Raw genomic sequence first — 27,802 nt, 5'->3', positions numbered from 1 at the left:
ATTACGGAGATGATAGAATTCTTAAATTGTATTAGTATAATATATCATACGTCACATACTTTGATCAAATATCTTTTAGCTTGGACATTTCCAATATAGTTTCTATTAATCATACAGACAATTTAATTTAATTTCACGTATCCTAATCACAATAATAATTTTTTTTTTACATAAAACAAAAGTCAATTTTTTCTATTCAATACAAAACTTCCTATTCAACCGAAAACCTTGGACGGGATTCTTTGATCTGTTTTTATTAGATAATCCTATTACTTCCATATCATCATATTCAATATGTGCATATTGTGTGTAAAAGAAAATCTTGTAGGAGAAAAAATATTTTTCCGGTTTTAAATTGAATTATTTTTAATTATTATTATTAAAATGAAGTATATTTTTTATAAAACACCTATTTATGTGTAATGAGCGTTAAATAAAGCACAGTTGTTAGCAATTAGCATGAGACATACCATTTATAGGCGTAAATTGCACAATATGATATTATTAACCTCTACAAAAAAGAGCCTTTATCATATTTAAATATTTCACAAAAGATAAAAATCATTATACAATTCATAATGTATTTTCATTAGTGTTGAGACAAAATCGTTTGTCTCGTTTTGTTTTTATTATACAAATAACAACAGAAAATCTAAATTCGATATCTGCCGTTTACATATTCATATTAAACTCAAACGTCTTAATAAATAATACAATAAATATAATAATATAATTATAATCTAATGACGGTCTGAGCTTTTAAGGAGTGCTGGTAAGTTCCAATCTGGGTAATAATTTAGTACCTATTAATTTTAAGTGTTTTAGTTTTATATACGACCGTAAATACTTTTATAGGGTTTTAGATGGGTGGGTGGGTGTGTGGAATATTAGACTATCCTCTGTCGAGTCCTCCACGCCGCCGCGGTTTCATTTTTTGGGCTTGAAGTGTCGTTCGAGTGCAGCCTGGTTGACGGGTCCACCCCAGAGCGGTGCGAATATCCTGCTCTCCATCATTCGCGTGGTCTCCAGAAAATCGTCGTAGCACTGCACCGTGCTCTTAATGGCTCGGATCACGTTCAGGTCTCCCTTGATCTTGCGGGACAGCCACGCTTCGGCGTCCGCCATCGTAGCCACTGTGCCGTCCACCAGACCCGAGTCCATAGCCTCAGCGGCCCTCAGCATCCGGGACTCCAGCAACAGGTCCAACGTCTTCTGGACGCCCACGATCGACACTAACCGGCCGGTGGAGCCCCACGCGGGCACTATGCCCATTTTTGAGTGAGCGAACCCTATGACCGTAGAATCAGCAGCGTTGCACATTAACCTGTAGTCACACACCGTCGTTATTTCCGCCCCTCCGCCAATCGCACCTGTCGACAAATTATTATTCGTTTTATATATTATATTTACATACGCATAATGTGTGGTATCTAACCTAACGCATCGCGTAAATATTTTTTTGTTTTTACGTCAATGAAATAAAACATTTGATCAATAATCATAATATATCTATATTACATTTTTCTATCGCAATTATCGCCCTGTCTTAAATTTCACGTTAAATTTGACTGTTAATATTTTTTACGCAGCCATTTGGGTTGTTTGACAAAATATTAAATTAAATTCTAAAATTGTATTTAACTTTAATGTAATTATTCTATTTTCTGTAAACACTGGTAACCCAAACTGTGTTATTTTTATACTCAAGTAGGTGCATATCAAAGCGAAATTTTGAATTTGAATAAATTTATTACTAACGTATATGTTTGCTCGTTTGCAATATATATAATTGTATACATATTATACAAACATATGTATTTTGTAAACATATAAATAATAATAAATTAAATCAAATTCAAAATTTTGCTTTAAAATGTACATACTCGAGTATAGAAATATCACAAACAAACATTATTTTTCACTAATATGATATTGTAATAATGTCTTTAAGGCTATAGATTTTAAATTGTAATAGGTACGTTTTTGATTTTTAAAAGAGCTTTATACTTTCATAAAAATATATATATTGGTTATAAGAAGAATTATAGAAAAATATTTTTATTTTATTGTAAATACTTAATAAGTATAATAATATTATAATATTACCCGCGCCTTCGATATATGCAACTGTAATAATGGGTAGCTTTTTGAATTTATTAAGAATATGACCAAGGTAAATGTTCATCGCATATCCGCCATACGGGTTGCTAATTTTTTTTGCAAAATTCAAATCTCCCCCAGCACAGAAATTCCCATCAGCACCATAAACAATTGCTCCTTTGCACTCGGTCCATTGGGACAATTTTTCTGTAATTTCTTCTAAGTCCGACATCATTTTTGCTAAATTATCCGAAAAAATCAAAAGTTATACATGAAAACAATAATTATAAAATTGAATACAATTTATATTGTATTATACTATATAGCAGTGTTTCCCAAAGGGTGTGCCGTGAAATTTGAAAGGTGAGCCGCGACAACTTGAACTTTTTTTTATATTATTACCTAATAACGATATTATTCGATCAGTAGATAATATTTATCCAAAGTCTGCGGGGACTTATAAAAACTAATAATAATGTGCCGCGATGGGGAAAAGTTTGGGAACCACTGCTATATAGTATGCACTATACTTCATGCATTGTAAAATATATAATATTATGTAGTTTATACAAAATGTTAAACAGTGACTCCAAGTTTTCTATTTTCAATTTTAAGTCTTGCATACATTTAAAAAGTTAAAATTTTAAATTACTGTTTCAAATTGAATAATTCATTTTTTTAAATATTTTCATAAGCTTATCATATCTGAATTAAGAATTTATTAATTTTTTTAAGTAATACAAAAATAAACGTTTGCACTTGTTTTAAATTCTAAGTGGAGGTATACATTTATTGATTTTAACAATGATGTGTGTCTTATGTTATTATTTATCATCGCCTTTGGGACAGTAAAAATGTATCGACGTTCAAACTAGGTAATTAAATTAAATTACCTCCAGTACATTTTCAACGAAATTATGAAAACTTAATACTTTATTATATTAACAAATATTTACAATTTTTAATTTTTATGTTATAGAATAAATTTAATAATTTAAATGTTTATAAAAAATAATAATAATAGTATAGTATATTGTGTGGCAAAGCGGGAAGTGAGCTATTTCTGTGACGTGTGCGGCACGAGCCGCAAGTGAGGTCCACATTCGCTCAAGACTGAAATTTATTATCTTCCCGCGTGAGCCATAGATACTATTTTTTGTCACGCTCGTTCAGAAAAAAGGTAATGCAGTGATCTACGCAGGAATACGCGACCAGCAATTGTGAGGATTTCCACTTTTCCGCTCGGCACTATTAGCGTTCATCACTTTTCAGCCCGTTAGACAGAAAAAAGTCACTTTCTAACACTTCAACCGCGGTCGAAAACCAAACTTACGATGCAGGCATGACAAAAAATAATTTTTTTAATACATTTTTTAGGAAAATATGCACTTGCACTCTAAATATTTTGCAAAAATAAATTCAAAATCAACATTCAAACTAATTAAATTCAGTACTTCACATTTTTATATCATAATTTTCTAAATATGTTGACACTTTTTAAGGTGTTTAAGACATTTGAAATTTTCAATTTTTTTAGTTTTTTTCTATAAATATCCAAAAAATATTTTTACTCGGTCTAAATCGTAAATAATGCGAGATTCGTCATACGTTCTTCATATACTAATTAAAGAATAAAAGGAAATATAATATAGTCACAATTTTTTTTTTTTTTTTACATTTTAAGTTCAAATTTGAATGAAATTATAAATTTAAAGTAGGAATAATGATATTAGTTACTTTGTTAAAATTTAAAAATTATTATTGTCTATATAAACATTATAAACAAGTGTATTGATATATTTTATAAATACATGATACAATATTATTCAATGTTATTTGTCGGCAAATTCAATTCAACTTACCGCATTACCAATAGGTACTAAAATAAATTGTTTTAATAGGATGCCACACTCGCATTCGCATAATATGTATTAACTCATGCATACAATATAGCAAATTTTCTTTCAGTTAAATAAATTTTATGCTATACGTTTTAGTATTGGAGTCAATTTAAATATTATCAAACCTGAAGATAATACAATTATCTAGGGCATCTCATAGACTTTTATTGATATTTTAATTCTTTTCTGAGTAATGAGCATTTTAATATTTTACATGACTATAACTCAAAAATAATTGTATCATATTAAAATAATGTGTAATATAACAGCGCACCAAAATAAACAATATTGAATATCGATAACTATTAGTATAATATGTTACCTACGTTTTAGATATATTATAAGTTGTTACTTTTTTAGTAGTTGATTAAGCGAGTCGATTAATAAGTGATAATACGTATAACACCGATGAACGGATAATTAAATTATAATGTTTTTCTATTGTTTTTATTTGTTTGGTTATAAACTAGACTGAATAAGACGGGAAATGAATGGTTTTAAACTGTTGGCAGCCTTAATCATATATGAGGCTACTTCGAATAACATTATAATATAAAACTTTTTCGTCGTAATGCTCTGAGATAATCATTTACACATTTTACTATTGTATTATTATTAATTTTCTTAAGAAATGTTGATGCTAAAAGATAGAATTTTAAAGGGAATCAACATTTTTAAGATAAATTCATATTTTTTAATAATTAAGGCACATCATAGTCTCATACGTCAATAGTTTTATCGATACAAAAAGAGTGAATGAACTTCCTATGTTTCCCGCATTTAAAAAAAAAACATCTGTGTAATATTTGATTATAAAATTCTCCCTAAAGATACTTTCATATAGATATAGATATATTATATATAAATAAGTACATTTTTCTAAAAAAATACCTAAACTTTATATTTTGTAATTTATACAGTGGTATTATATTTGAACTGTTTGAAGTAATCAAAGGTAAACAAAGTTTTTAGAAAAAGGCCAGTTGATTTTCATTTGATATTCACTGATTGTGGATTAACGAATGATTGTTTAGAAATGAGATTTTTCGAATATTGTCGTGTAAAAATGATTTAATAGTTAATATGCTGACCAATTTGAAACTCTTTTTTACTACGACTTCTTTCACTACAATAAACACAAACAATATTGTACGTATAAAGTGAGAACGTTTTAATAATACGTTGACTATAAATGCTGCAGTAAGTACACTTTGAACTACAGTCGTCGCGGTTTATCAGTCTGTATTTTGAAGTATTGAATATTATGTTAAACATAGTAGATAAGATAAAAAATACACACCAAGAAACCCAGTATGTAATGAATTAGGTACCTACAACTAATAATGATCTACAAAAAGTAAAATTAGGTGTATTATTATTAATAATATTTTCAATGTTTGTATTATGTAATGAATTTATGTATAATAATTTTGTATAATGAAATGAAACTAATAATTTAAATAAAAATTAAAAAATAATAATATTAATTTTATTTTAAATAGGTACCTTTTTTATGGAAAATATACAATTGTACTCAAAATATGTAAAAATATGTAAAATAAAAAGTTTTATTTATTTAAATATGATCGATGAAATGTGAATGAAACTGTTTGTTATTGTTAATAAAAATATGAATGTGTATTATAGTATGTAAAATCCGGTCTTAATAGTTATAACATTTAACATTTAATATGTATTATTTTGCTCTGCGTATTTTTGGTGTTGTCTTATCGAACTAAATTTATACAAAAATAATTGTTTTATTCTAGTGAAATTTTTTTATTTTGTTGGTTTTTAATATATAACATCTTTGTCTATGCAGCTTACAAGTTACCAAGTATACAACCTGCTGTAATTTCACAGCATTATAAAAATTAGATACAATTTTATTAATTTTATTGTTTAATATCTTCAGATTTTTATCTTATGCTTTTTAGTAATCTGTCATCAAAAGTCATTTCCACATAAATTATACAATAACCTTTCCGTTCTATGCTATAGCTTACAATGCGTGATACTGAACTTTAAAAACTTCATTAATGCATACGGCCAGGCGCGTAGCCACGGGGGATGTTATAGGTGTAGTAACACCCCCTTCAGCCGTGGTATACTTAATATATTTTATCAAGATAAAGATGCATCATAAGTACAATTTATCTTAAATCGGTATATGATATATGACGTATGTGAAAAATTTAATTATACGTAAATTAATTAATTTTGTGCGTACAATTTTGTCAATTAATTTCGAATCACACCCCCCCCCCCCCTTAGAAATTTCTAGCTTCGCGTCTGCATACGGCATATCTATTAAAGATCCTTATCTAATCAATGAATAAGTACCTATACCATTATTATAATATAGGTAATTTATTTTTTAGGTATTAATAAGTTTTTTTCGGATTCGATTATAATCAAAAGTATCAATAAGAATTGTTTTATTTATACACTCTTCGTTCAAAATTCAAATCTAAAGTTCACTGTACATATCACAACGTTCTCAATAGGTACCTATTTACACATAATTATGGACGTTTTTAATGTTTTTAACGTTATTTTTTTTACTCGATAAGTAAAGAATAAATATTATAATTAAATGATATTATTATTACCATTTATGGCGTTCATGCAACGAGGATTATTTAAGCGTATTTTCGCAATGCCATTAACATCCTTTTCCAGGTCCACGGATCCGCTGCTCTCCAAGTACTGGATAATAATATTTTTCGCTTCATTAAACGACAATTCCTGTCCATGATATGTAAGATCGTGAAGATACTTTGCTTTAGGAGTTCGCCCGTTTTCTATTTGCATTAATATTGGAGCACGACTTAAACGCATAAAAACACCTGCACCATTATAAGTTATAACATAACAATGTTATATACTATTGTGCAAGTAGGTAGGAACATATAATATATATCATGTAATGAGTATGATCTTTTGATTACTGTTTAATGCCTTGATATTCACAAATGGTGCTGTATAATAATAACTATATAATTATTCGACAATAATGACAACTGAACTAATATTATAAATTATAACATTTCTATAGCTGAAGTATTTTATTAGTTAACATTACTGATTTTATAGCTGGATTAAAAATAACAATTTAAGAAATTTGCCAAATCATCATGTAGGTACCTTAAAAATTTCCCTTGATTTGACATTATTATTTATATTTAAATTATTAACTTATTTAGGTACATCATGTTTACTCACAAGTTACAATAAATTATATTGATTAAATAGGTACTGTCATAAAAAAAATTGATATTTATTTAAACACAGAAAAATTGAATACTTAGCTGTAACAACACTAACAACATAAATAGGTACCTACATAAAGTATTAGGTTATACTATATACGTTTATGTTTTATAAATCAATTTGGAAAATTTACTGAATGCATAGAATAAATTATGAAAAACAATGGATATAGTAATGAACATAATCGTTAAATTTAAAATGTATAAATTAAAAGTGTAAACTCTCCAAGTGTCTCCGTGGAAAATCAATATATTTAAATGTATTTTTTACAGTAAGAAGTATGGAAATTCGATTTGTTTCTAAGTACTTTTTTATACAATTAGATTTTTTAAAATTAAAATATAACCATTATTATATAACCATAATCATAATAACCATGTATTGATCATTTTTCTTAAAAAAGTTTAAATAAAAAAGTATTAAGACCGAATAAAATTCGACGAACGAAGTTAGAGGTTATGTTTAGTTAAAGCAAATATGTTTTAGAATTTTTATGAATAATGGTTATAACTTATATAACCAAGCAAAATATGATTTGCATGACTTAATCCACCTCGATTGGAACGCTAATTTTTTTTTTTTTTTTGACAATCTATAAATATCTAATTATTAGTGAAGTTTTCATCTAAAATTAGAAAATTTCATTTTTAATAAGTGTTATTTTATAAGACAAATTTTAGTTATTACAATATTTGTGTATTTCAGCCTGACAATACTGGTAAAAAACCTAATTAAAGTTTTGGTTTGAATAGAAATAATAATAGGTATGTCTTATCGTTTACTAAACAGCGAAATTGGTTACCTACTTTTAATTATTTTCATTATCGTGAATTCGTGAAGCAGGTGCAGATATAGGAGAATGTGCTTGAATGCTATAGTCTACACGTGTACATTGACAAGGTGAAAAGTTATTTCCAAAATAACGAAAGCTATAGCTTATAGCTACCCATGGAATTTATTGAGTATACCGACCGCAAAAAACATCGTTCAATGTCATTAATAGATTACATGCAGTATCAATTTTTGGAAGCAGTTAAATTGCGTTGTCCTCAAATTATAATAATATCGTAAATACTTTTTTTCTTAATTTTCTTCTAAGAAATTCAAAAACATATTTTTTTTTATTTTAGCTATTTTTAAAGATATAATAAACAAAATGGCTTTCTTGAAAATTTAAAAAAATTCATTAAATTATTTTGAATTCTTGAAAAAAAATCGAATCTCATGCCATTCGATCAGATTTTTCATTCTTATAAGTTACAATTGTAAAAAAAAAAAAGCACTTAAATATATTGATTTTTCCAATGAAATACTATAAGGGTAGGCCGTTATTAAATATTACAATTGACAACTTTAATATATTAATATTGGTTATGAAAATATGGTGAAGTATCCAATCCTAACTTAATTTTAAAACCTTACCGATTGAACGTCTGGACAAGTTCAACATTTTTAAAATAAATATTAATTCAAATATATCTATTAAAAGTATAGGTACTGTTGTACTCGTCACTTGTTTTGATCTATGTCAATTTTACTTTCGAATTAATAACTAATTAGAATCAAGATGAAACAGGTAATTACTTAAGTAGTACACTTTTTAATAAAAATAGTATAACTCTATAAAAATATATATTAAGCGAGACCGGTGTAAAGTATTCAACTATAAGATTTATATTGATTCGGTTACTAATTCATTATAGTTAATAAATATTATACGCAAATTAGATAAGTAATAAAACCAGTGGCGTCATTTCAGTTTTTTATAGAGGGGGCAAAGGTTTTGCCCTGCCCGAATAAGTAAAAAAAAAAAATCGCCCACAAACAAATATCTACTTACACTTTATTAAATCACCATTCCCACCTCACTTATTTTATAATTTTTGTATTTTTAAATTCTGATTGTTGTATTAATTTTACATCAATCTAATAGATAGATATACGATATATTTAAAAGTTAATATTATTTTATATTAAAATATATTTTTTATTTTTTATTGCTTACTTACTGGTTCAAGTTTCGTATGTTTAATGGACACATTAGAAATTGTTTTAGATTCTTGTGCGATTTACAGTTATCTTATTTTTTTAGCCACAGCAACTATTATTTTTATATTAAAATATTAATGTGAACACAAGTTACCAAAAATTAATTTTTTATATAGGAACTCAACTAAATTAACAAAGTATAGAATAGTTCAATAGTTCACCTTACACGACTATCGCAAAGTAACTGAAGTCGAAGATCAATAATCAATAATAGTGCCAATCGGTTGTTGTTTTTAAAATATGTATTAATTTTAGATTTTAAAAATAAAACTATACAGAATTATGATAATATGTAATTTTTAATTATTATTGTTGTTGAGCATAACACACACACACGCACACAACCAAACATACATACGTACGTAACAGCAAGTAAATATAAATATTATAAATATATTTCAACTATCAATTATTAATTAAAAATATATCATTGTGACAGTAATTCTTAGTACACAGTAAAATATATTTTCTGAATTTTTTTTAAAAATAGGCATGTATTTGAGCTAATAAAATTTAATAATTGATAAACGGCAACAATCCGACACCATCTTACGACCGTCCCGAAAGGGGAGTGAGTCTAGAGGTGCCCCCCTCCAAGCGTAACAATACGTATAAGTCAGTCGGTGCATTGACACATTAAATATTTGAGTTAGCACTTAGCAAATAATACATTTTTTTTATACAGTTTATAAATAATTTTGTAGATATTACTAAGTATGTCATGATAATATAATATAATTTATAATAACATGAAAGTATAAAGATAAGTTAATTTTCCGATTGCCAACACTGTCCATCACAAATACTATAACAATATTTAAGTTCCTACATATCAATGTTAAATGTATTATAATATAATATTATAACAATTTACAAATTTACCTATATATTCGTATAACCATAGAATTATTTTTAATAATACTTAGGTACCGTAATGATAACTGATAAGTAACTGTTGAACGCTGACGACGACTGCAATTTCTATACTTAATAATCATGTATTTCTTTTATTCAACCATCACTCATATTATTTTTTCAACCATCTAATAAAAAGTAATATAAAAGTAATATTTCATTGGGTAATGCAAAAAAAATCTATTTCATTATTCCCGCCAAGCAGTGTAGGTGCAAATCTTCTACATTATGATTAATTAGTTTAAACAGAACTAGAAATATTAATTAGTATGTTAAAAAAAGAATGTTGAAAACATCATTTATTTTTTTAATGGAATAAGTAGAAGAAGTAAAGCATATTTTACCATGTTCTAATTGAATTTGTCGTATGACTTTGACTTCTCTTATAACAGTCGCTTATAAAGAAAAATTCTTTAGTTAACTGAAATTTATTATGAAACACATTTAGGTAAAAAATTATTGCTTATGATAGATTAAAATTTTTAGCTGTATTGGGAGTGTAAAAAGATATTGTTACAAATTTAGTGTTAAATTTATTATCAATATAATATGAAATTATAAGATTTTTTTGTTAGTTTAAAAATATTATTTGAATATTGTATTATATTAAATTATCAAACTATAATAGTACCTATAGTAAATATACAATTATAGTGTTGTATTTTGTTATTGAAAATATTTTATTCTAATATACTTGTGAAGATATGATCAAAGTATATTAATACATAAAAGATAGTAAAATGTAGAACATAAAAAAATATTTAATATTTTGTAATTTTGACTATTGTGTATAATATGTCTACTGACTACTACCTATGCATATAGCCTGTAGGTAACAGGTAGTTGTGGAGCGAAGCTCGAAAAATATTTTTGAGTTGTTACATGTACACTATTGCCCCCTTATTATTTCGTTTTGGACGGCCCTGCACCAGCCAATCGAGTTACTTTTAAAATCAGACGGGGGCAAATAGCAAATGCCCATTTTGCTCCACCCGCCCTCAAATGACGCAAGTGAATTAATTTGATTCGAATTTCTCAAAAGAATTATCTATATAAACGTATTAAGCAATACTAATTAAATTAATTATTTGATTTCACAGTGTTAATGTTGCATCTTAAATAAACTCTGACCTAAATAACATAATATAACATTAAATTTCAACGTAACGTCATAGGTATACACTATAAGTACAATTTAATCGTGATAACGTTTATGTACTGGCTGGATGTTGGCATATCAAGATTAAAAAAGTTGAAACACGTGCCCACTGCCCGTAGACCAATTATAAAATTAAATAGTACGTTTAAACTAGAATTGAATAACAACAATATTAATTATTATTATTCATACGATTAATGAAATATTAAGAGATACATTAAAATATATAATACTAGAAAATGTAAGGAGGAAAAGGTGGAAGATATAATGTATATAATTTTAATTGATTATTAGTATGATAAAATATATTGTTATACCTTTAATTAAGCAATTAGTATGGTACATTTTTACATACCTACCTACTTCTAAGTTGTACAATAGGTAACATAATTTAATATTTTTTAGTATTTAATATTTATTATGATTGTGTTATAATTTAATATGCTTAATTGTTTAATACAATTATACCAAATAATATTAAATTAAATTTTAATTTTACTCATGTAATCAACAATATAATCGATGCTTAATTAAGAACTATATAAAATAGAAAAAAGTGGTTAATGATTTTTATTAAATAATTGGGTTATGTGCTGTCGTGCTTGATTTATTAACACATTATATATAGGTACCTATATAATACGTTATACACATATTAATACATAGAATTAACAATAGTTATAAGCACGATTACCTACACACATTTCTTGCAACAAACATTATAAGAAAAAAAAAAAATAAAATTCAAAATAGTTAATATTTTGGATACATCCATCAATAAAGCCAATATATATATATATATATATATTATGTATATTAGTATATTTACTAATTTAATGTTTTTAGAAATTAAATGACGATCATTGTGCTGCTAAATAGCTATCATATACAAATACATTTAATGATTACTGATTAGATTCAATACTCATTAATTCAAAGCTGGGCATCAACAAATTAAAAACTTAAATTACTTTCAACAAGGTTACTTAATTAGTTACTTTTTTCTTTAAAGAAACTTTTAAATTAATGATTTTAAGTTTATTTCACATTATTAAATTATGAATAAGTTAATTTTAATTGTCATATTAAATTATTTTTTCTAATAATATAAACCTTGTGGATTTAAAATATATTTTGTTTTGAAATTCTTTTTCTAATTAAAAAAAAATATCAATTATAAATATCAAATATTATTTATAAATTATAATCGTATATTATACTTATGATATGTGTTCTAAATAGGCACATATACTAAGTTATAATATTGAATAGTTAAGCACTGTTCCTAGATTTTTCTATAACAGTGACGCAAGTGTGTTATAAAAACGAGTACAAAATATGTGATACAAGTAAATAATTAATAAGTTAGGCATACAATATAGGTATACTGTATAGTGTATAGTAATATATAATAATTTATAACAATAATATAATTACATAATCATATTATGTAATGTATGTATATATGAACAATGGGTATTAAAACAATAAAAGAGTAAATAATTATTGAGAAAACAAAAAGATATCATCAATATCCAATACACGTTTATAAACCTAACCATTATTAATAAATTATTTTTCTAATAATAAAAAAAATATATATTATATTATATAAATTTAAGTTCTTTTATGATTATTGTAAGCCAAACTTATGGAGAATCTTGTATTACATTTTTAATTCTTCACTACTTTTACAAAAAATTGTATGAATTATATCTACAAAATAATTTGCTAGTATTTATTATTTTGACGAATTTTTATCAATATTTGAATTTTAAATGTTTATAAAAAAATTGTGCCTATGTATTTTTATAATTTTTGAAGTATTATAAGACTCACTTATGAGGAACATTGCATTAAATTGTCAAATATTTTGTCTCAGCCAAAAAAAATTTGTCGATATTTATAAAAATAAAAAAACTAAACAAAAACGAATATTTAAAATTTAAACCTTAAACACTAATACAAAGATTTGTGAATAATATTTTTTCATTTTTTTTATTGTTATAAAAAAAAAAAAACAATGATTTACATGCACCGTATTAAATGGTAACCGGATAAAAAAGCCACCGACAAAAAAGCCACGGACTAAAAAGCCACGGATAAAAAAGCCATTGATAAAAAAGCTATGGGATAAAAAATCCACGGGATAAAAAAGCCACCGATAAAAAAGACACGGATAAAAAAGACGAATTTTAAATCAAGTACCTATCATATGAATTTTCAACTACAAAATTACTTGTACATTTTATAATAAATAATAATATAATAATATAATAAAAAAAATTGTACACAAAAAACATCATTGTAAATTCATTACTTCATTCAGAATCTAAAAGTTAAAATTTATAATTTAAAAATATAATATATAAAATAAATAATTAAAATAATTGTATTGTGCCAGCAATAGCTGTCAAATGTTTGTCCTTTATGTTAAAATAGAATACAATAATTAATATAATTTATAAAAGTTAAAATTTACAATTTAAAAATATAATATAAATAAATAAATAATTAAAATAATTGTATTGTGCAAGCAATAGCTGTCAAATGTTTGTCATTTATGTTAAAATAGAATACAATAATTAATATAATTTATAAAAGTTAAAATTTACAATTTAAAAATATAATATAAATAAATAATTAAAATAATCGTGTTGTGTAAGCAATAGCCGTTAAATATTCGTCTATTGTTCGTTGTGTTAAGCCATCACTACATATTTTATGCAATTTTTCTTGCATTTTTTCATAAGTTTTTTTTTTTTTTTTACTTAGACTATACTAAGATACCAACACCAGTTTTAAGATAAAGTCAAATGGCAATGACTTTTATTGCTATATATACCTTAAACAGTTTAATCTCTTATATTTCAAATGTATATATTTTATAGTATTTATACCTATAGTTTAAAATATTTGACTTATTTTTTATGGTTATAATTCATAGATACCTACATCAAAAAAGGGTTATATAATTCTTTACATAGGTAGTTAAATTTTCAAAATATTTCGTTTATTTTTAGCTAACATAACCATTCAGTTTTAGCTCAAAAATAAATTCATGTCTTTTTTATCCGTGTCTTTTTTATCGGTGGCTTTTTTATCCCGTGGATTTTTTATCCCATAGCTTTTTTATCAATGGCTTTTTTATCCTAGATCCGTATTAAATAGCACAATAATCCACTTAATATGCAGTAAAAGCCGTAAAATTGTGTAATAAATTTGCAAAAAGTAAAATTTAAAAATAAGTAAAAAAAAATGTACACATTAAATTATTGTTTAATATATTTTAAATCGGTAATAATATACCTATTTTATACTAAATAAAAATAAAATGACACCCAATAATAATAACTAGACTTATAAATTATATCAATACATTTATAGGTTCATAATATTTATATAATATAATACTTACTAATGAGCATAATATGAATCAGTCAGTCGCGAAATGTCGTACGTTTTAGAAACATTCTGGTGACTTTTTACAAACGAGTACGCGTTTAAACCGTTTAAGACGCGAAGGATTAAAACATAATATGTAACAGGAACATATGCGATGATGGTAATTTTAGTAGTGACTACGAGAGTACTGAACTACTGCTGAGTGCCAACAACGTCAAAACTGAATGGGGGTACATGCGATCCTAGTACGGAGGTCTCAAATTCCAGGGGTTTCATGTATTTTCACTAGGATTTTACAGATATACATGATATCGGACCATTCATACCATGCGTTTTATCTCTAATCAAATAAAAACGTTCGTATTCGGTGTGAAGCAAGAGATATCTTCTTAGTTCATGGTGTGAAGAGATTAAAAAGCGCATGAATCATTTTTGATTCAAAAAATATATTTTACAAAATATATACTATACACACTTAATTGATTTTGACGAATCTATATAATAGATGAAGTTTATAATTTGTAAAATATGTACATGAATAATATTTTAAACGAAATAGGAACTACTCACTAGCAGGTCACACCAATGTGTTTCACAAACGACACGAATTCAACAGTGCAGTTCATAATATTGTTTTAAGTACTTCAAATTATTATTACGTACATCAATAAAATCATATTTCAAATGCCTATAAATAGCATAAAAATAAGCGAAATATTTTTAATATTAAATCATGTAAATATTATAAATTATGTCAATCTAAATAACTGGTGAAAATTTTCAATTACCTACGACTTTTTTAATAACAACAAATATTTTAAATTGTTGGAGGATAAATCATTATCGTTACACAACTTTGTAAAAATTTTAAATTCAAATGCTCATAACATTTTTTCCTATAATGATGCTTCGAGAGAATACTTGAAAGAAAACGTATGGAAAACTTAGGTAATGTAATGGATATAAACACAAACAATTTTATGATTTTTAACTACAAGATTACTTGTAAATTTTCGTGATTTAGACATATTTCGTAAAAATTTGAACTAATAAAAAAAATTGAGAGTAACGATTTTTTATTATTTCTAACAACAATAAGAACTTCTTATGAGAAACCTGGTATTAAAGTTTCAAGTTTTTCTAGGCACCCAACATTTTTTTATCGACACTTCAAAAAACAATATCCGGAAAAATCGTTGTCTATAAACAAAAAAAAGTCAAAATATTTTGAAAATTTAACCATGGTTAGATAACACTAATATAAACATATAGTAAAAATTTCAAGTATTTACAGTGATTATTTTTTGAATTACAGCCATATAAAATAATCAATTTGGTCAAAAACTGGTTCATTTTGCCATATCGGAAACCAGCAAACCAGCCCTGAAGTTTAAAATTGAAGCATTATTTCGACAAGTTATGCTGTACACAGAAACAAAAACAAAAAAACACACACACACACACACATCATTATAAAATCAAAACATACTTTTATTTTTTTTAGTTTTATTTAATTAAGAGGAGAAACTTCTCATAATACTCCAAAACTTACTATTATTTTTTTTTTCATTGTAAAATTCCTATTAAGAGGACGCCACACCCACATATTATGTTGTCTACGTTTTACAAGTACATAGTATAGTAAATTTACACTCAGCAAAGTACGTTAATTTTTTTTAATTTTAAAATTAGAATGTATCGACCTATTATGAAACTTGATGGTGAGAACATTATTTATCTGTGTTCGTATACTGTTTTGTTTATGATAGTTCAATTTTTTAGCAAGCTATGCGTGTGTAATATAGCGTAAATTAAAAAAGATCATAACTAAACTTAAAAACAGAATAATTATAAAAACCAATATAAACCAATGGGATTTTCTGAGTATTAATATTCCATGTTAAGTACAGTGTCATAGATAGGGGAGAAGGGGTTCAAACCCCTTCCGAAATGTATGGCATTGATTTTAATTATTATAAAATTATATATTATATTATCATAAATTTTTTTAACCTCCTCCGAAATTAATGTATTAATGTATTTTATTTATTTGTTTAAAATTAATTAATATCTACCAGTGGCGTATATAGATACACCACCGGTTACGTAGAGACGTAAGGTGGAGACAACACATGCGGGAGTGGGGTCCTCGTAAAATGATTTGTCTCAATATTTAATTATAATTTATAATCAAACAACAAATTATCCATGATACAGTATAGGTACCTACGTCAATCATCACTTTTAGATTAAATTATATCAAGTTTATCACATTTTATTGATACAATTTATCGAACTGATAGTTAAATAAACAGTTCATTGTTTCCGTTCCATATTAATAAGACAGATAATCAGGGGCATGATCTTAACCTGGTATTGGTGCATTATAAAATATGCATACGTTTCACTTACGTACATGACGATTTTCACTTCACTTATGCTTACACAATTATTGAAGGTCAAATTACGAATGAAATATAATCGTGTTATGTGCATGCAAGATGTAAAATAAATAAATTGTTAAACACTAGAAATTCCCTGTTAACTTTTGCTGCATAAATATTATAAGCTGTATATAACAACGTAAATTATTAAGCTATTTAACATCAGTGCATACTGCAGTATAATCAACTTAGTTGCTCACGATGTTTATAACGAAAAATTTTTGAATTTTAACTTAAAAACTGAAGACGGCTAAGACGGCCGCAGCAAAAAATAACCATCTACTTTTACGCACTAAATTATATTTAGAAGGGAAAAAACGAAATAAAAAAACATCTAAAATTGGACGAGAGAATCGAACGTATTGTTCAAAACTTTTTAGAAAATCATGACTTAATCAAATGCCTCACAAAACTGTAGTCTATAATCGTAAAATTAGATTAATTATAACGCGTATGCATTAAATTAGACTATATTATACTATTTAGTTATAACGTTAATACAATATCGACTCGAGATGTACTACACTCAGCGTATTTATTAGTGCAACTTCATTTTTTAACACACCAGCTGAGTAGGTACTACAAAATGTTTTGTCAGTCCTAAACCTGTGTGAAGGGAAATGACACAAATGACACTTGATGTTATTCTGTGTAATTATGTTGTACCCAAGTGAGACAAATTGTCATTAAAATTAGTAAAAAAATAGGCTGTACGCAAATAAAACGTAGACATTTATACTTTGGCTGCAGTTGCTAGCTAAATAGTGAGGCGATCAAACACCGTCCAGCATTGCTAGTTCTCGGATGGATGATCACATTCTGGTACTCGGTGACGAAGTCATGTTCTACATGCTCAAATCACATATTGCAAAAACCTACAATACTATACCCTACAGAAACAAACATAAAACAGCGAATGGCTTAAGTTGTTAAATTTTAATTAAAAAAAAAAAAATGCTTGCAAAGCTTACATTTGCCCCTATAACTACTAGGTATATATTATTAACACTATGGTTGGCCAAACGGTCTCGATCGCGGACAATTTCTAAGTCGATCATATTAGAATTTATGTTAAATGTATATTATATAGGTATTTTATGCAAATATGTTTTTTAATAATAAAAGAAATTTTCTAAGGAAGTCGATCCTCAAATATGAAGTATATTTTAGTAGATCGTGACCAAATAAAATTTGGCCGCCCGCCGCTATAGAATGTTGGGTAAGTAATAATAATCATAGGCTATATGATATAAGTGTTTTGATGATAACTAAAGTATAAACTATAAATATAAAAAAGCTTAATTGATGGTTATTTTATTTTAATTGTAATATTGATACACTAATGTCAAGTATCAATAATAATGTGCATGAACTTAGGCCCCCCCCCCCCTATCAACTTTATACTGTCAACCTCAATAAACCTACACCAATATTTTGGAACTATTTGGAACTAAGTTTTCTGAATTTGGAATTTCATACTTTTCTAGAAAATATACGAGTTTTAAATTTAAAAATATAATTTATTCAAAGTCAATATTATTACCTAGGTTATGAGTTTTGATTTAACTTATGAAATTTTAATAGTTAAAAAAAGGTTTTTTTCTTACTAACCATTGATGTTGACTTTGCTCGTAGTAGAAATTAACGATTTTTGTAATTTTAAAAATGTCCATATACTTCTAGCACGCATATAGCATGAATTTGTACGAATTCATTGCTAAAATTTGAACAATATTATTTCAAATATTTTTATTAAAATTTCTAGATAAAAATATTTGAAAAAATTCTCATCATATTTCAAAAAACAAATGAGTCTACGATTGTACAACGACTGCATTTCTATAGCATTGCTATAACAATATTTAATGTTTGGCGTAACAACTATAATAAGTAAAAACCATTTCATAACTATTAAAACTCATAAGTTAAGTTAAAAAACATAACTTAATAATTTCGACATTGAGTAAATCATTTTTTTAGATTCTGAACGGAGTGATGAATGTATTGATTTTACAATGATGTGTGTGTGTGTGTTTTTTTTTTTTTGTTGTTGTTTTTTTTCTGTCTGTGTACACCATAATTATTCGAAATAATGCTTAGATTTTAAACTTCAGGGGTGGTTTCCGATAGCAAAGTGAATATCCTTGGTGCATTATAGAGTTCAAAAGTAAACATTTTTCAACAGTTTTCAAAAAAATCGAGAAAAACAAAAAACAAAGTGACGAAAAACGGGAATTTTTACGCAAAACCAGTTTTCGACCTAATCGATTTTTTTATATGGTTATAACTCAAAAATTAATCACTATAAATACTTAAAATGTTCACCAAATTTTATAAGCTCAGCTGTTTTTTCTTATTAGTACTTACAATAGATTTTTAAAACCAAATTTCAAAACAAGATCCGCTTATAATCATTTCTTAAATGTTTTAGTTACTTTATTTATTTTAATATTAAATAAAAATATAACTCTGACCATTTTTATGTGTTCAAATAAAAAGGTTACCTAAATTGTTTAAAAAAGGTTTAGCTAATTTTTAATGCAGTATTGTTTAGTCCATCGTAACTGATTAGTAGTTAATATGATAACATGTCTATTTTAATTTTAAAATGTTAGACCTTAAAATTATTTGATAGCATATAAAGTTATTAAAAAGTAAAATCATTTAAATGTATTTTTTTATTTTTATTTTCAGCAAATGTTTATATTAGTGTTATCTATATACAGTTACATTTTCAAATTTTTGGAGTCCAAAAAAACTTGAAAATTTAATATATGTTCCTCATGAGTGGTTCTTATTGTAGTTAAAAAAAATCAAAAATTTTTAGTCACAATTTTTTTACAAAGCGTTTAATGTTCAAATATTTACGAAATATGTCAAAATCACGAAAATTTGCAAGTAATTTTATAGTTGAAAATCATAAAATTTGTTGTGTTTATATCTAAGGTTGAAAAGTTCAACACTAAGTTTTCCATACATTTTCCTTCAAATAGCTATAGTAAAAACTCGAAATATCATAATAGAAAAAATTTTATAAGCGTTTGAATTTTATATGCTTATGAAATCGCGTGACGATAACGATTTATCTTCAAACAATTTTAAATATTTATTATTATTCAAAAAGTATAAGTTGTAGATAATTTAAAATTTTACCAGTTATTTAGACTGGAATTTTCTTTACATGATTTAATTTTCAAAATATTTCACTTATTTTAATACAATTACAACAATAAAAGACAACTGAAATTTTCGATTTTTCTGAGAATTTTTTTTGAAGGGTCAATAAAATTTTTTTGGCCCAGTCAAAATACTTGTAAATTTAATACAAAGTTCCTCATAAGTTATTCTTATAGTGATTAAATATATTTTTTTATTAGCATTTAAAGTTCAAATATTGACAAAAATTCGTCAAAATCATGAATATATGCAAATTATTTTATAGGTATGATTCATAAACATTTTAGTATAAGTAGCTAAGAGTTGAAAATGTAAAACAAGATTTCCCATAAGTTTAGCTCACAATAATTATAAAAGAACTTAAATTTTGGTGTATTCAGGCCATTAAAACATAAACCACCTTTTTCACCAACCACTGGATATTATATAGGTACTAGGCTGACAAATCATCTTCGTTCAGAATCGTTTTTCATACACAATATGATACCTATTATTGGATTCATATTTAACACTCCTATAATATATAACAGTAATCCACACGGTACCTTATGTACAGCAGAGCGGTACTCACTTACCCGCTTTTTTTATAATATTTATTATAGCCAAATAATGAAACTCAAGTTTAGAAAGAAACTAATTACTTATCAGTATGTTTTTTTTTTAATTTAAAGTTTTTGTATTTTTCAGGAAATGTATGAAATTCAAAATTCAAAAATCTTGGTTCTAAATAATTCCAAAATATTGATGTAGGTAGAAGTAGATATGATAAAATAGATCACGCACATTAATTACTATGGTAAAATAAAATAATAATATAGGTAATTAAATATTTTATTCTTACTATTTATTGATTAAATGTGTGTAAACCAAATTCTAATAATAAATTGAATTATTATAAATTTAAAATATATTAAAAAGTATAACAATCACTTCAGAAAAAGTTATAGACTCTTAAATAAAAAACATATTAGTATAATTATGATATGATTATTTTGTTGGGTCATTAATAAAATTATTAAAGTAAAAAAGTACCTGCTGGTATTAATTTTAATGGATACATATTTTTTAATAGTTGAACCTTTTATTAAATTGTTATGTTATTCATATTTTTAAGCTTTAAATTAATTTTTAAATGATTTATTTAAAAAATAAAAAAGATTTTAAATTTTATTTTTTTAAAGGGAATTCATTTTTAACTAAATTAAGAGACTTTTTTAAGTTAAAGTTACTAATTAACTTTTACAAGTAACTTTTATTATATTTTAAATAAATATGCATACAGTTTTAAATGTTCATACCTTAAGTTTTAAAATTTAACATACAGTTTTTTGGAAGTTTCAATCTTTATTTTAAAAAATAAATTTTATATGAAAATCAAATTTTTTTCATTAACGTTTAAAGTTTGAATTGTTATGATATTGAATATTCACCCGAAAATGATTATTTACCCTTATACAATTTTTATTACTTAATTGTTATTAAAAATATGAACAACCGAAAAAATGGAAGATACTTGATATTTTTACCATACTTTTATGTTAAAATTTTCTATACATGGTATAATTTTCGATATTTTTGAATATTTTTGAGTTATTCTTATAGATATTTACAATTTTACATTTCTTTTTAGTTTTAGATTCTCAGTAGAGCGAAATGTTTTTTTTTATTTTTTGTATAGTTAGGTACTTGAAAAAATTGAAAATAAACTAAAAAAAAAAACCAAAAAATTCAAATTTCTATAAATAGCTCAGTTGAAATGTTTTAAAAAAATCTTACGTAAAAAATCATTACATAAATATTTTAAACATTTAGCTATAATTTCAAGTATTTACAATTGTTTCTTTTTAGACGACAACAAAACACTAAATCGATTTTTATCGAATACTTACTGTAGTTTTGTATAAAAATACCTTTTTTCTTATTATAATATTTAACTCCCTAAAGTAATAACTAGATAAATTTTATACCAGAAACATCCTCCAATGTTGAACATTGATGTATTTTCAATTCCTCAAAAGTGAAAAGGTTATCAATACATTTATCAGTTCGTTCAAAACTTAAAAGTATTTAGTATTCAGAAATAAAAATACAAATAGAAGTATTTTTAAATATTTAAAATACAAGTGAACAATCTGTAATATTAGTAATTACCTACCTTAATTTTTGTTGATGAAATCACTATGACTATATAATAAATAGTGAACAAACATTTTTTTGTATGCATAAAAGATATTAAATAATTTGTAATAACTAAAAAGTATATCTAATATAATAAGTTGAAAAAAATAACAATGTCATTTTAGCTAATAATAACATGTCTACCAGTAGGTTAAGTTATATGGTTTTAGTAATTTCTTCATAACGACAATAAAAAAAAAAGTACTAAATTCATCAGAGAAGGAATATGCGGATTCATTTAATTCAAATTTTAAAATAAATACAAATAAGGTTTTGAAAAAAAAAAACCGTTAAAAATTAAAATACCTACTACCTATAAAAATTAATTGTTTGACAATAATTATAAAAGATAAAGCATTGAGTACAAGAATTAAAAAAGTTAATACATTATACGAATATTTATCGTCCGTGTTAGGTATATAAAAAGAATTATAATTCCATAAAACAATAATCGGAGGTAATAAGAGTTGAGAATTATGTAGTAATTATGTAAATGAGTATAATAATCTATATTGACTAGTAGTATTAAAAGTATACAAAATGCATATTGTAGTGATCAAATTTTTAATCCATTATTACATTTTGAGTTAATTTTGCTCAGAGGCTGATACATAAACATTTTTTTTCTGTGAGACTTGGTATACAATGCGTAACAAATAAATCATCATCGCCACGATCAAAATGAAGCTCGCAATTAACAAGGTAGACATCAAAATATTGACGATAGGGGAGTACCATTGATTGCTTTCCAACCCAATGCAGCTCGATGCGTCTATGAATTCTTCCTCGATATGTTCATCACCTTGTGGCACTTCATTTTCTTTTGGTTTATTTTCAACTTCTGAAAAAAAAAATAAAATAATAAAGTACCAGTATAATATATTATATTGTTAACATATTCCATGGACAATGGCACCTAAGGTAGATATGTAATTTAATATGTTATTAATGTTGACACCAATAAGCTTATAAATTATAATAATAATAATCTAATCTAGTTAATACATTATAGCAACTAATAATTGTTTAATAGTATAGCGTTATTTATTGAGTGTTAATATTAAGTCAAAAACTCATTGTTTAATAATGTTGATATCAAATTGAATATTTTATTAAGAATTTTTAGAAAAAATCAACTTTTACAAATTAATTATTCGTTTTGACTGATAATTGTTAAAAGAGATATTTTTATTTGTTTAATGATCATTACATATTCTGAATATTTAATATACAAAATATCTTATTGTTTTTTTACTTAGTCATAACGCACCCGTATCTTCAGCTTAAACTTACCGAGTACCTAAGTATATAATAATAATATACTGTATACCCACCATAGATCAGATATCTTAATTCTCCGAATTATCACGTTTTGAATAATTAGTAAAAATTATCAAATTTTAATTTTAAAATATATGATACAAAATATGTTGTAAACGATTTATTAATTGGCTATCTGACAGTTGTAATAATTAAAATACTAACAATATATTATTTCGACATAAATATTTTTAACTAACTGATCCTGTGTGGGGTTACCTGCGATAAGTTAAATATACCTGTAAGGTAACTCTGTCTTAAACTCCTTTAATTATAAAGTACACATATTTTTGACTCAGTATCCAAATAGTTTTGACGAAGTATAAAATACAGATATCATATGATATCCAATAATAACTGTTTTATTTTATGTATTAGTAAATTTAAACAAAACAAATTTATTCATTATTCACGAACCAACAAAACTATGTGGACCCCTCTATAAAATGCAAAATTTAAAAGTTTGGGTTTGAAGTGTTCATCCGAAGGATTACCTATACGCCAAATTTCAAAACTATGAACGTGATAAACTTGGCTGTAGATACTTAGCTTTTATATACAATTAATAATGCCTTTTATAAGTATAAAAGATAAGTTATAAATAAATATTTATAATCAATTTAGCTCTCAAATACAGAGGTAGGTAATATTTTTTTAAAACCTTAAAAAAAAAAATTGATAGGAGTAAACACTGCATGTAGGTCATGATGTACATATACATTATAGTATAAAAGGGTGTGTGTTAAGAGGGTGGAAACTGTTGAATCTCCACACCTGCCTGTCTTCACCCCCTCATTAAATCAATACGGAGGGTGTGTCTATTGATTTTTTCAACCCTAATGGCATGATAGACTTGACTAACACATCGCCAACACATACAAACATAACTGTTGGTTAATTGTGTCAAATACCGCTATTGGTTTTTTTTTTATTTAATCATATTTTATAATGTTTATAAATAAAAGCACTTTTATTGATAATAGTATAAAAATTAAGGTATTTAAAAAATAAATTATATTTTAGAATCTAAGTAGACTATATGAATGTAGATACTCGTATATTGATTTTACTCCCTGTACACTTAAAGAGTATTCTTGAATACGGTTGATTTAATATTACAGACTCCTGGAGGCAATGAATCAATAAATATCATTTGTCTTAGGTATTTATTATACGCCCACATATATCGTAATATTTATATATTTATACAACTACATAAAAAATACGTGCAAATATTATGATCTAAATGTGCATACCTATTATTACAAATATACAAATACACAATAATTAATGAGTATAATATTATTATTAAGTTTTGAAAGTGCATTTATTCTTAAATTAAGTAGGTGTTATTTAAAATTCTAAATTTTTAATTCTTTTAAAAATTCTTAATCATATTATATTATGGTATATAAATCAAATACATCGTTCTTTTCGTGTTTACAAATATATATATATATATTTTGAAGTGTTAAAATTATTTAAATTGATAATTTACGGTCATCTCATGTGGATGATAATTAATTCTTAAACTAATATAATATATTATACATAATTTACTTTGATAAAATATGTTTTAGCATAGAAATTTTCATTATAGTTCCTATTAATCATACAAGTAGTTAATACGTAAAATGTATATACGTTATCACTAATCATATTATGTACGTATATTTTACGTATCGACACTTACTATATATATAATATTATACTTACTCCTTTTATTGCTGGTGGTTAATGATTCGGGTTTCTCCATTTTCTTCTTTTGAATATTGAATGAATATATTTTATGATAGCTTTAAGTTTTTATTAAGTACTCACTAGTAGCTTCTACTCAATACAAGTTTTAATTTGTCCATCTTCCTATCGATTTTTGCCAAATGAATTCAGGGTTACCATGTTAAAATTATAAAAATGCCAGGAGTATAAAAATAGGGCGACACACTGCATCCTTACGGCCTTTTGTTTAGTGCTGACCGGGATTGGAAAAATTCAACAGGAAATATAAAAATATAAAAAATAAAAGTAACACAAATGTCTTGTGAATTTTTTATCATTATAATAACACTGTAAACACCAATAAAATATTCGTATTATATACCTCTTCACTAATTTTCTCTATTCTCAAATTAAAAAGCTATTTTGTAAACAATAAAAATGCATGTTAATAAACAGTTTTACTTTAGTCAAAGAAAAAGAACACATTTTATATTCAATACATCGGTGAAATACATAATATTATGTTCATACAAAGTCCGAAATTGTACATTTCACAATGTGTATAGAGATTTGTGTACATCAATCATATATATTTATATCTTGCAAAATGTACAATTTCGGATTTTGTACCTATGTAACATATAGAAATATAAAATACTCTGTGGACTACCATGAGCATAGATCAAATACGCTTCTGGTTCACAGTTTAAAATTTTAAATAATAACCCTGTATAATATCAATACTATAGATACCTACCTATAAACAATTAACGATTTAATAAAATTTTCTCAACAAACGAGAAAAGATTTAGGACGCGTATCCATGACACCTGGACGTACCGTATAACATTCGTTCCAACCAAACAATTCGTACAAACCGGGTTTTCAGTCGTCCGACAGTTTCCATCTTGCGACCGAGACGGCCTCGTTCGAATTTCCACATACCTAACTGTCGTGCCGTGATATTATCGTACTTAATATTGCTGTAATTATTAAACGTTTTCGGATAAAATGTCTTCAAACGCAGTAGATGAACCTGCAGCAGACGCCGTCGTAGAAGCTGTTGCCGACGATGGAGTAGCCAAACAAACTCCAACCGTCGATTTGGCAGAAAAGAAACAGTTGTCGATCGAACCACTGACCGCTTTTTCAGACGAATCATACGCATGCGATCGGCAATACGCAATCGTGCTGGCGCAACTCATGTCGGTCAAAGAACGCGACAAAGTGTACACGTGGATCGACAGGTAATTTTTCTGGGGATTTTGTTTTGTACGATCAAAAATGTAGGCACTTATGTGTAATAAAGGCTGAATTTCTGTCTATGTTTAATTATATTTTAAAATTCAAAATAATAATACATTATCTTGAACGAAAAAGTTTTGGGCAATTGATCTCTTAACAGCACTGTGTGAGCCACTTAGTACTTTAGCTATACCTACCCATTTAGATAGGTATCTAAATATTTATTTAATGTAATAAATTCGTACTGAGACGAGACCGAGTGATGTCTGCTTTGTGTAGGATAGATACAATGAAAGACAGCAACGATATGCGCGAGGAACGTGACCTGTACCTGAAATTTTTAACCGTTTCGCTGAATAATGGCAAACTGGTGCCACCGTTCACTAAGGATCCACCAGCGGGATTGCGCCCGCTCAGCACTATCGTGCCCAGGTCCGTTTACAATTTCATCTTCAAGGGAAAATACTCCACTGGTGACTGCAACCAGCGTCCCCCCGAGGAGATCGTTCACAGGCTCAGTCCACCAGATGAAGTCGAGCCCAGCCAGTTCTTCGCCCGGCAACCAGTGCCACACAACGGTGGCCTCGTATACGCCGCCGCATTCAGCACCAAAAAATAAAACGAAACGAAAACACAAACATAACCATATTCTTGTAGGGTGTTTCGTATTAATGACGTGAATAAAATAAATACGTTCGATGCGATATATTATTATGGTTAATTCCGATTACCGTGTCTGTGCAAGAGTTATAGGCGGATGACATCATGATGATATTCTAGAAGTTTCGACGTCAAACATCAAATAACACCCATTTTTGACTTAATTTTAAGTCCAATTTCGTTATGATAACATATCATTTTTTTAGCGATGGTTTATATTTTGTCATCAAGTTTTACTCCACGATTTTCTCCACAAC

General features: G+C 26.1%; 4 protein-coding genes across 6 annotated transcripts in view; 1 reads left to right on the top strand and 3 right to left on the bottom strand.

Annotated features, from left to right (window-relative positions):
* The window catches only part of LOC114128566 (ethylmalonyl-CoA decarboxylase-like), a 33,858-nt gene extending 24,362 nt beyond the window's left edge, over positions 1–9,496 (bottom strand). Inside the window, exon 1 of the mRNA XM_050208093.1 lies at positions 9,284–9,496. Within this exon, the coding sequence (XP_050064050.1) occupies positions 9,284–9,315 (32 nt within the window). The 5' untranslated portion in view covers positions 9,316–9,496. The remainder of the gene's footprint in view (positions 1–9,283) is intronic.
* Positions 561–18,875, bottom strand: LOC114128574 (ethylmalonyl-CoA decarboxylase-like). 3 transcript variants are annotated; one of them, XM_050208092.1, is made up of 4 exons: positions 18,854–18,875; positions 6,614–6,850; positions 2,107–2,340; positions 561–1,370 (listed from the first exon to the last, which is right to left on the bottom strand). In XM_050208092.1, the coding sequence occupies exons 1-4, from the start codon at positions 18,858–18,860 to the stop codon at positions 928–930; spliced, it is 921 nt and encodes a 306-aa protein (XP_050064049.1). In that variant the 5' UTR covers positions 18,861–18,875; the 3' UTR covers positions 561–927. The 3 variants fall into 3 exon arrangements, with proteins under 3 accessions (XP_050064049.1, XP_027848930.1, XP_027848922.1); XM_027993129.2 differs by lacking the exon at positions 18,854–18,875 and adding an exon at positions 14,816–14,941; XM_027993121.2 differs by lacking the exon at positions 18,854–18,875 and adding an exon at positions 8,697–8,955.
* Positions 18,876–22,720: 3,845 nt separating this feature from the next.
* Positions 22,721–26,013, bottom strand: LOC114128557 (uncharacterized). Its single transcript, XM_027993097.2, has 2 exons — positions 25,638–26,013; positions 22,721–23,442 (listed from the first exon to the last, which is right to left on the bottom strand). The coding sequence occupies exons 1-2, from the start codon at positions 25,675–25,677 to the stop codon at positions 23,189–23,191; spliced, it is 294 nt and encodes a 97-aa protein (XP_027848898.1). The 5' UTR covers positions 25,678–26,013; the 3' UTR covers positions 22,721–23,188.
* A 434-nt stretch (positions 26,014–26,447) lies between these two features.
* LOC114128499 (uncharacterized) lies at positions 26,448–27,591 on the top strand. The gene is made up of 2 exons (XM_027993023.2): positions 26,448–26,887; positions 27,165–27,591. Exons 1-2 carry the CDS (start codon positions 26,652–26,654, stop codon positions 27,502–27,504), a joined length of 576 nt encoding a protein of 191 aa, XP_027848824.1. The 5' UTR covers positions 26,448–26,651; the 3' UTR covers positions 27,505–27,591.
* Positions 27,592–27,802: the final 211 nt, after the last annotated feature.

The sequence above is a fragment of the Aphis gossypii genome, chromosome X (assembly GCF_020184175.1).
Source record: "Aphis gossypii isolate Hap1 chromosome X, ASM2018417v2, whole genome shotgun sequence".
NCBI lineage: Eukaryota > Metazoa > Arthropoda > Insecta > Hemiptera > Aphididae > Aphis > Aphis gossypii.
Note: the sequence above shows the minus strand (reverse complement) of the source record. Positions and strands in the feature narration are given on the sequence as shown.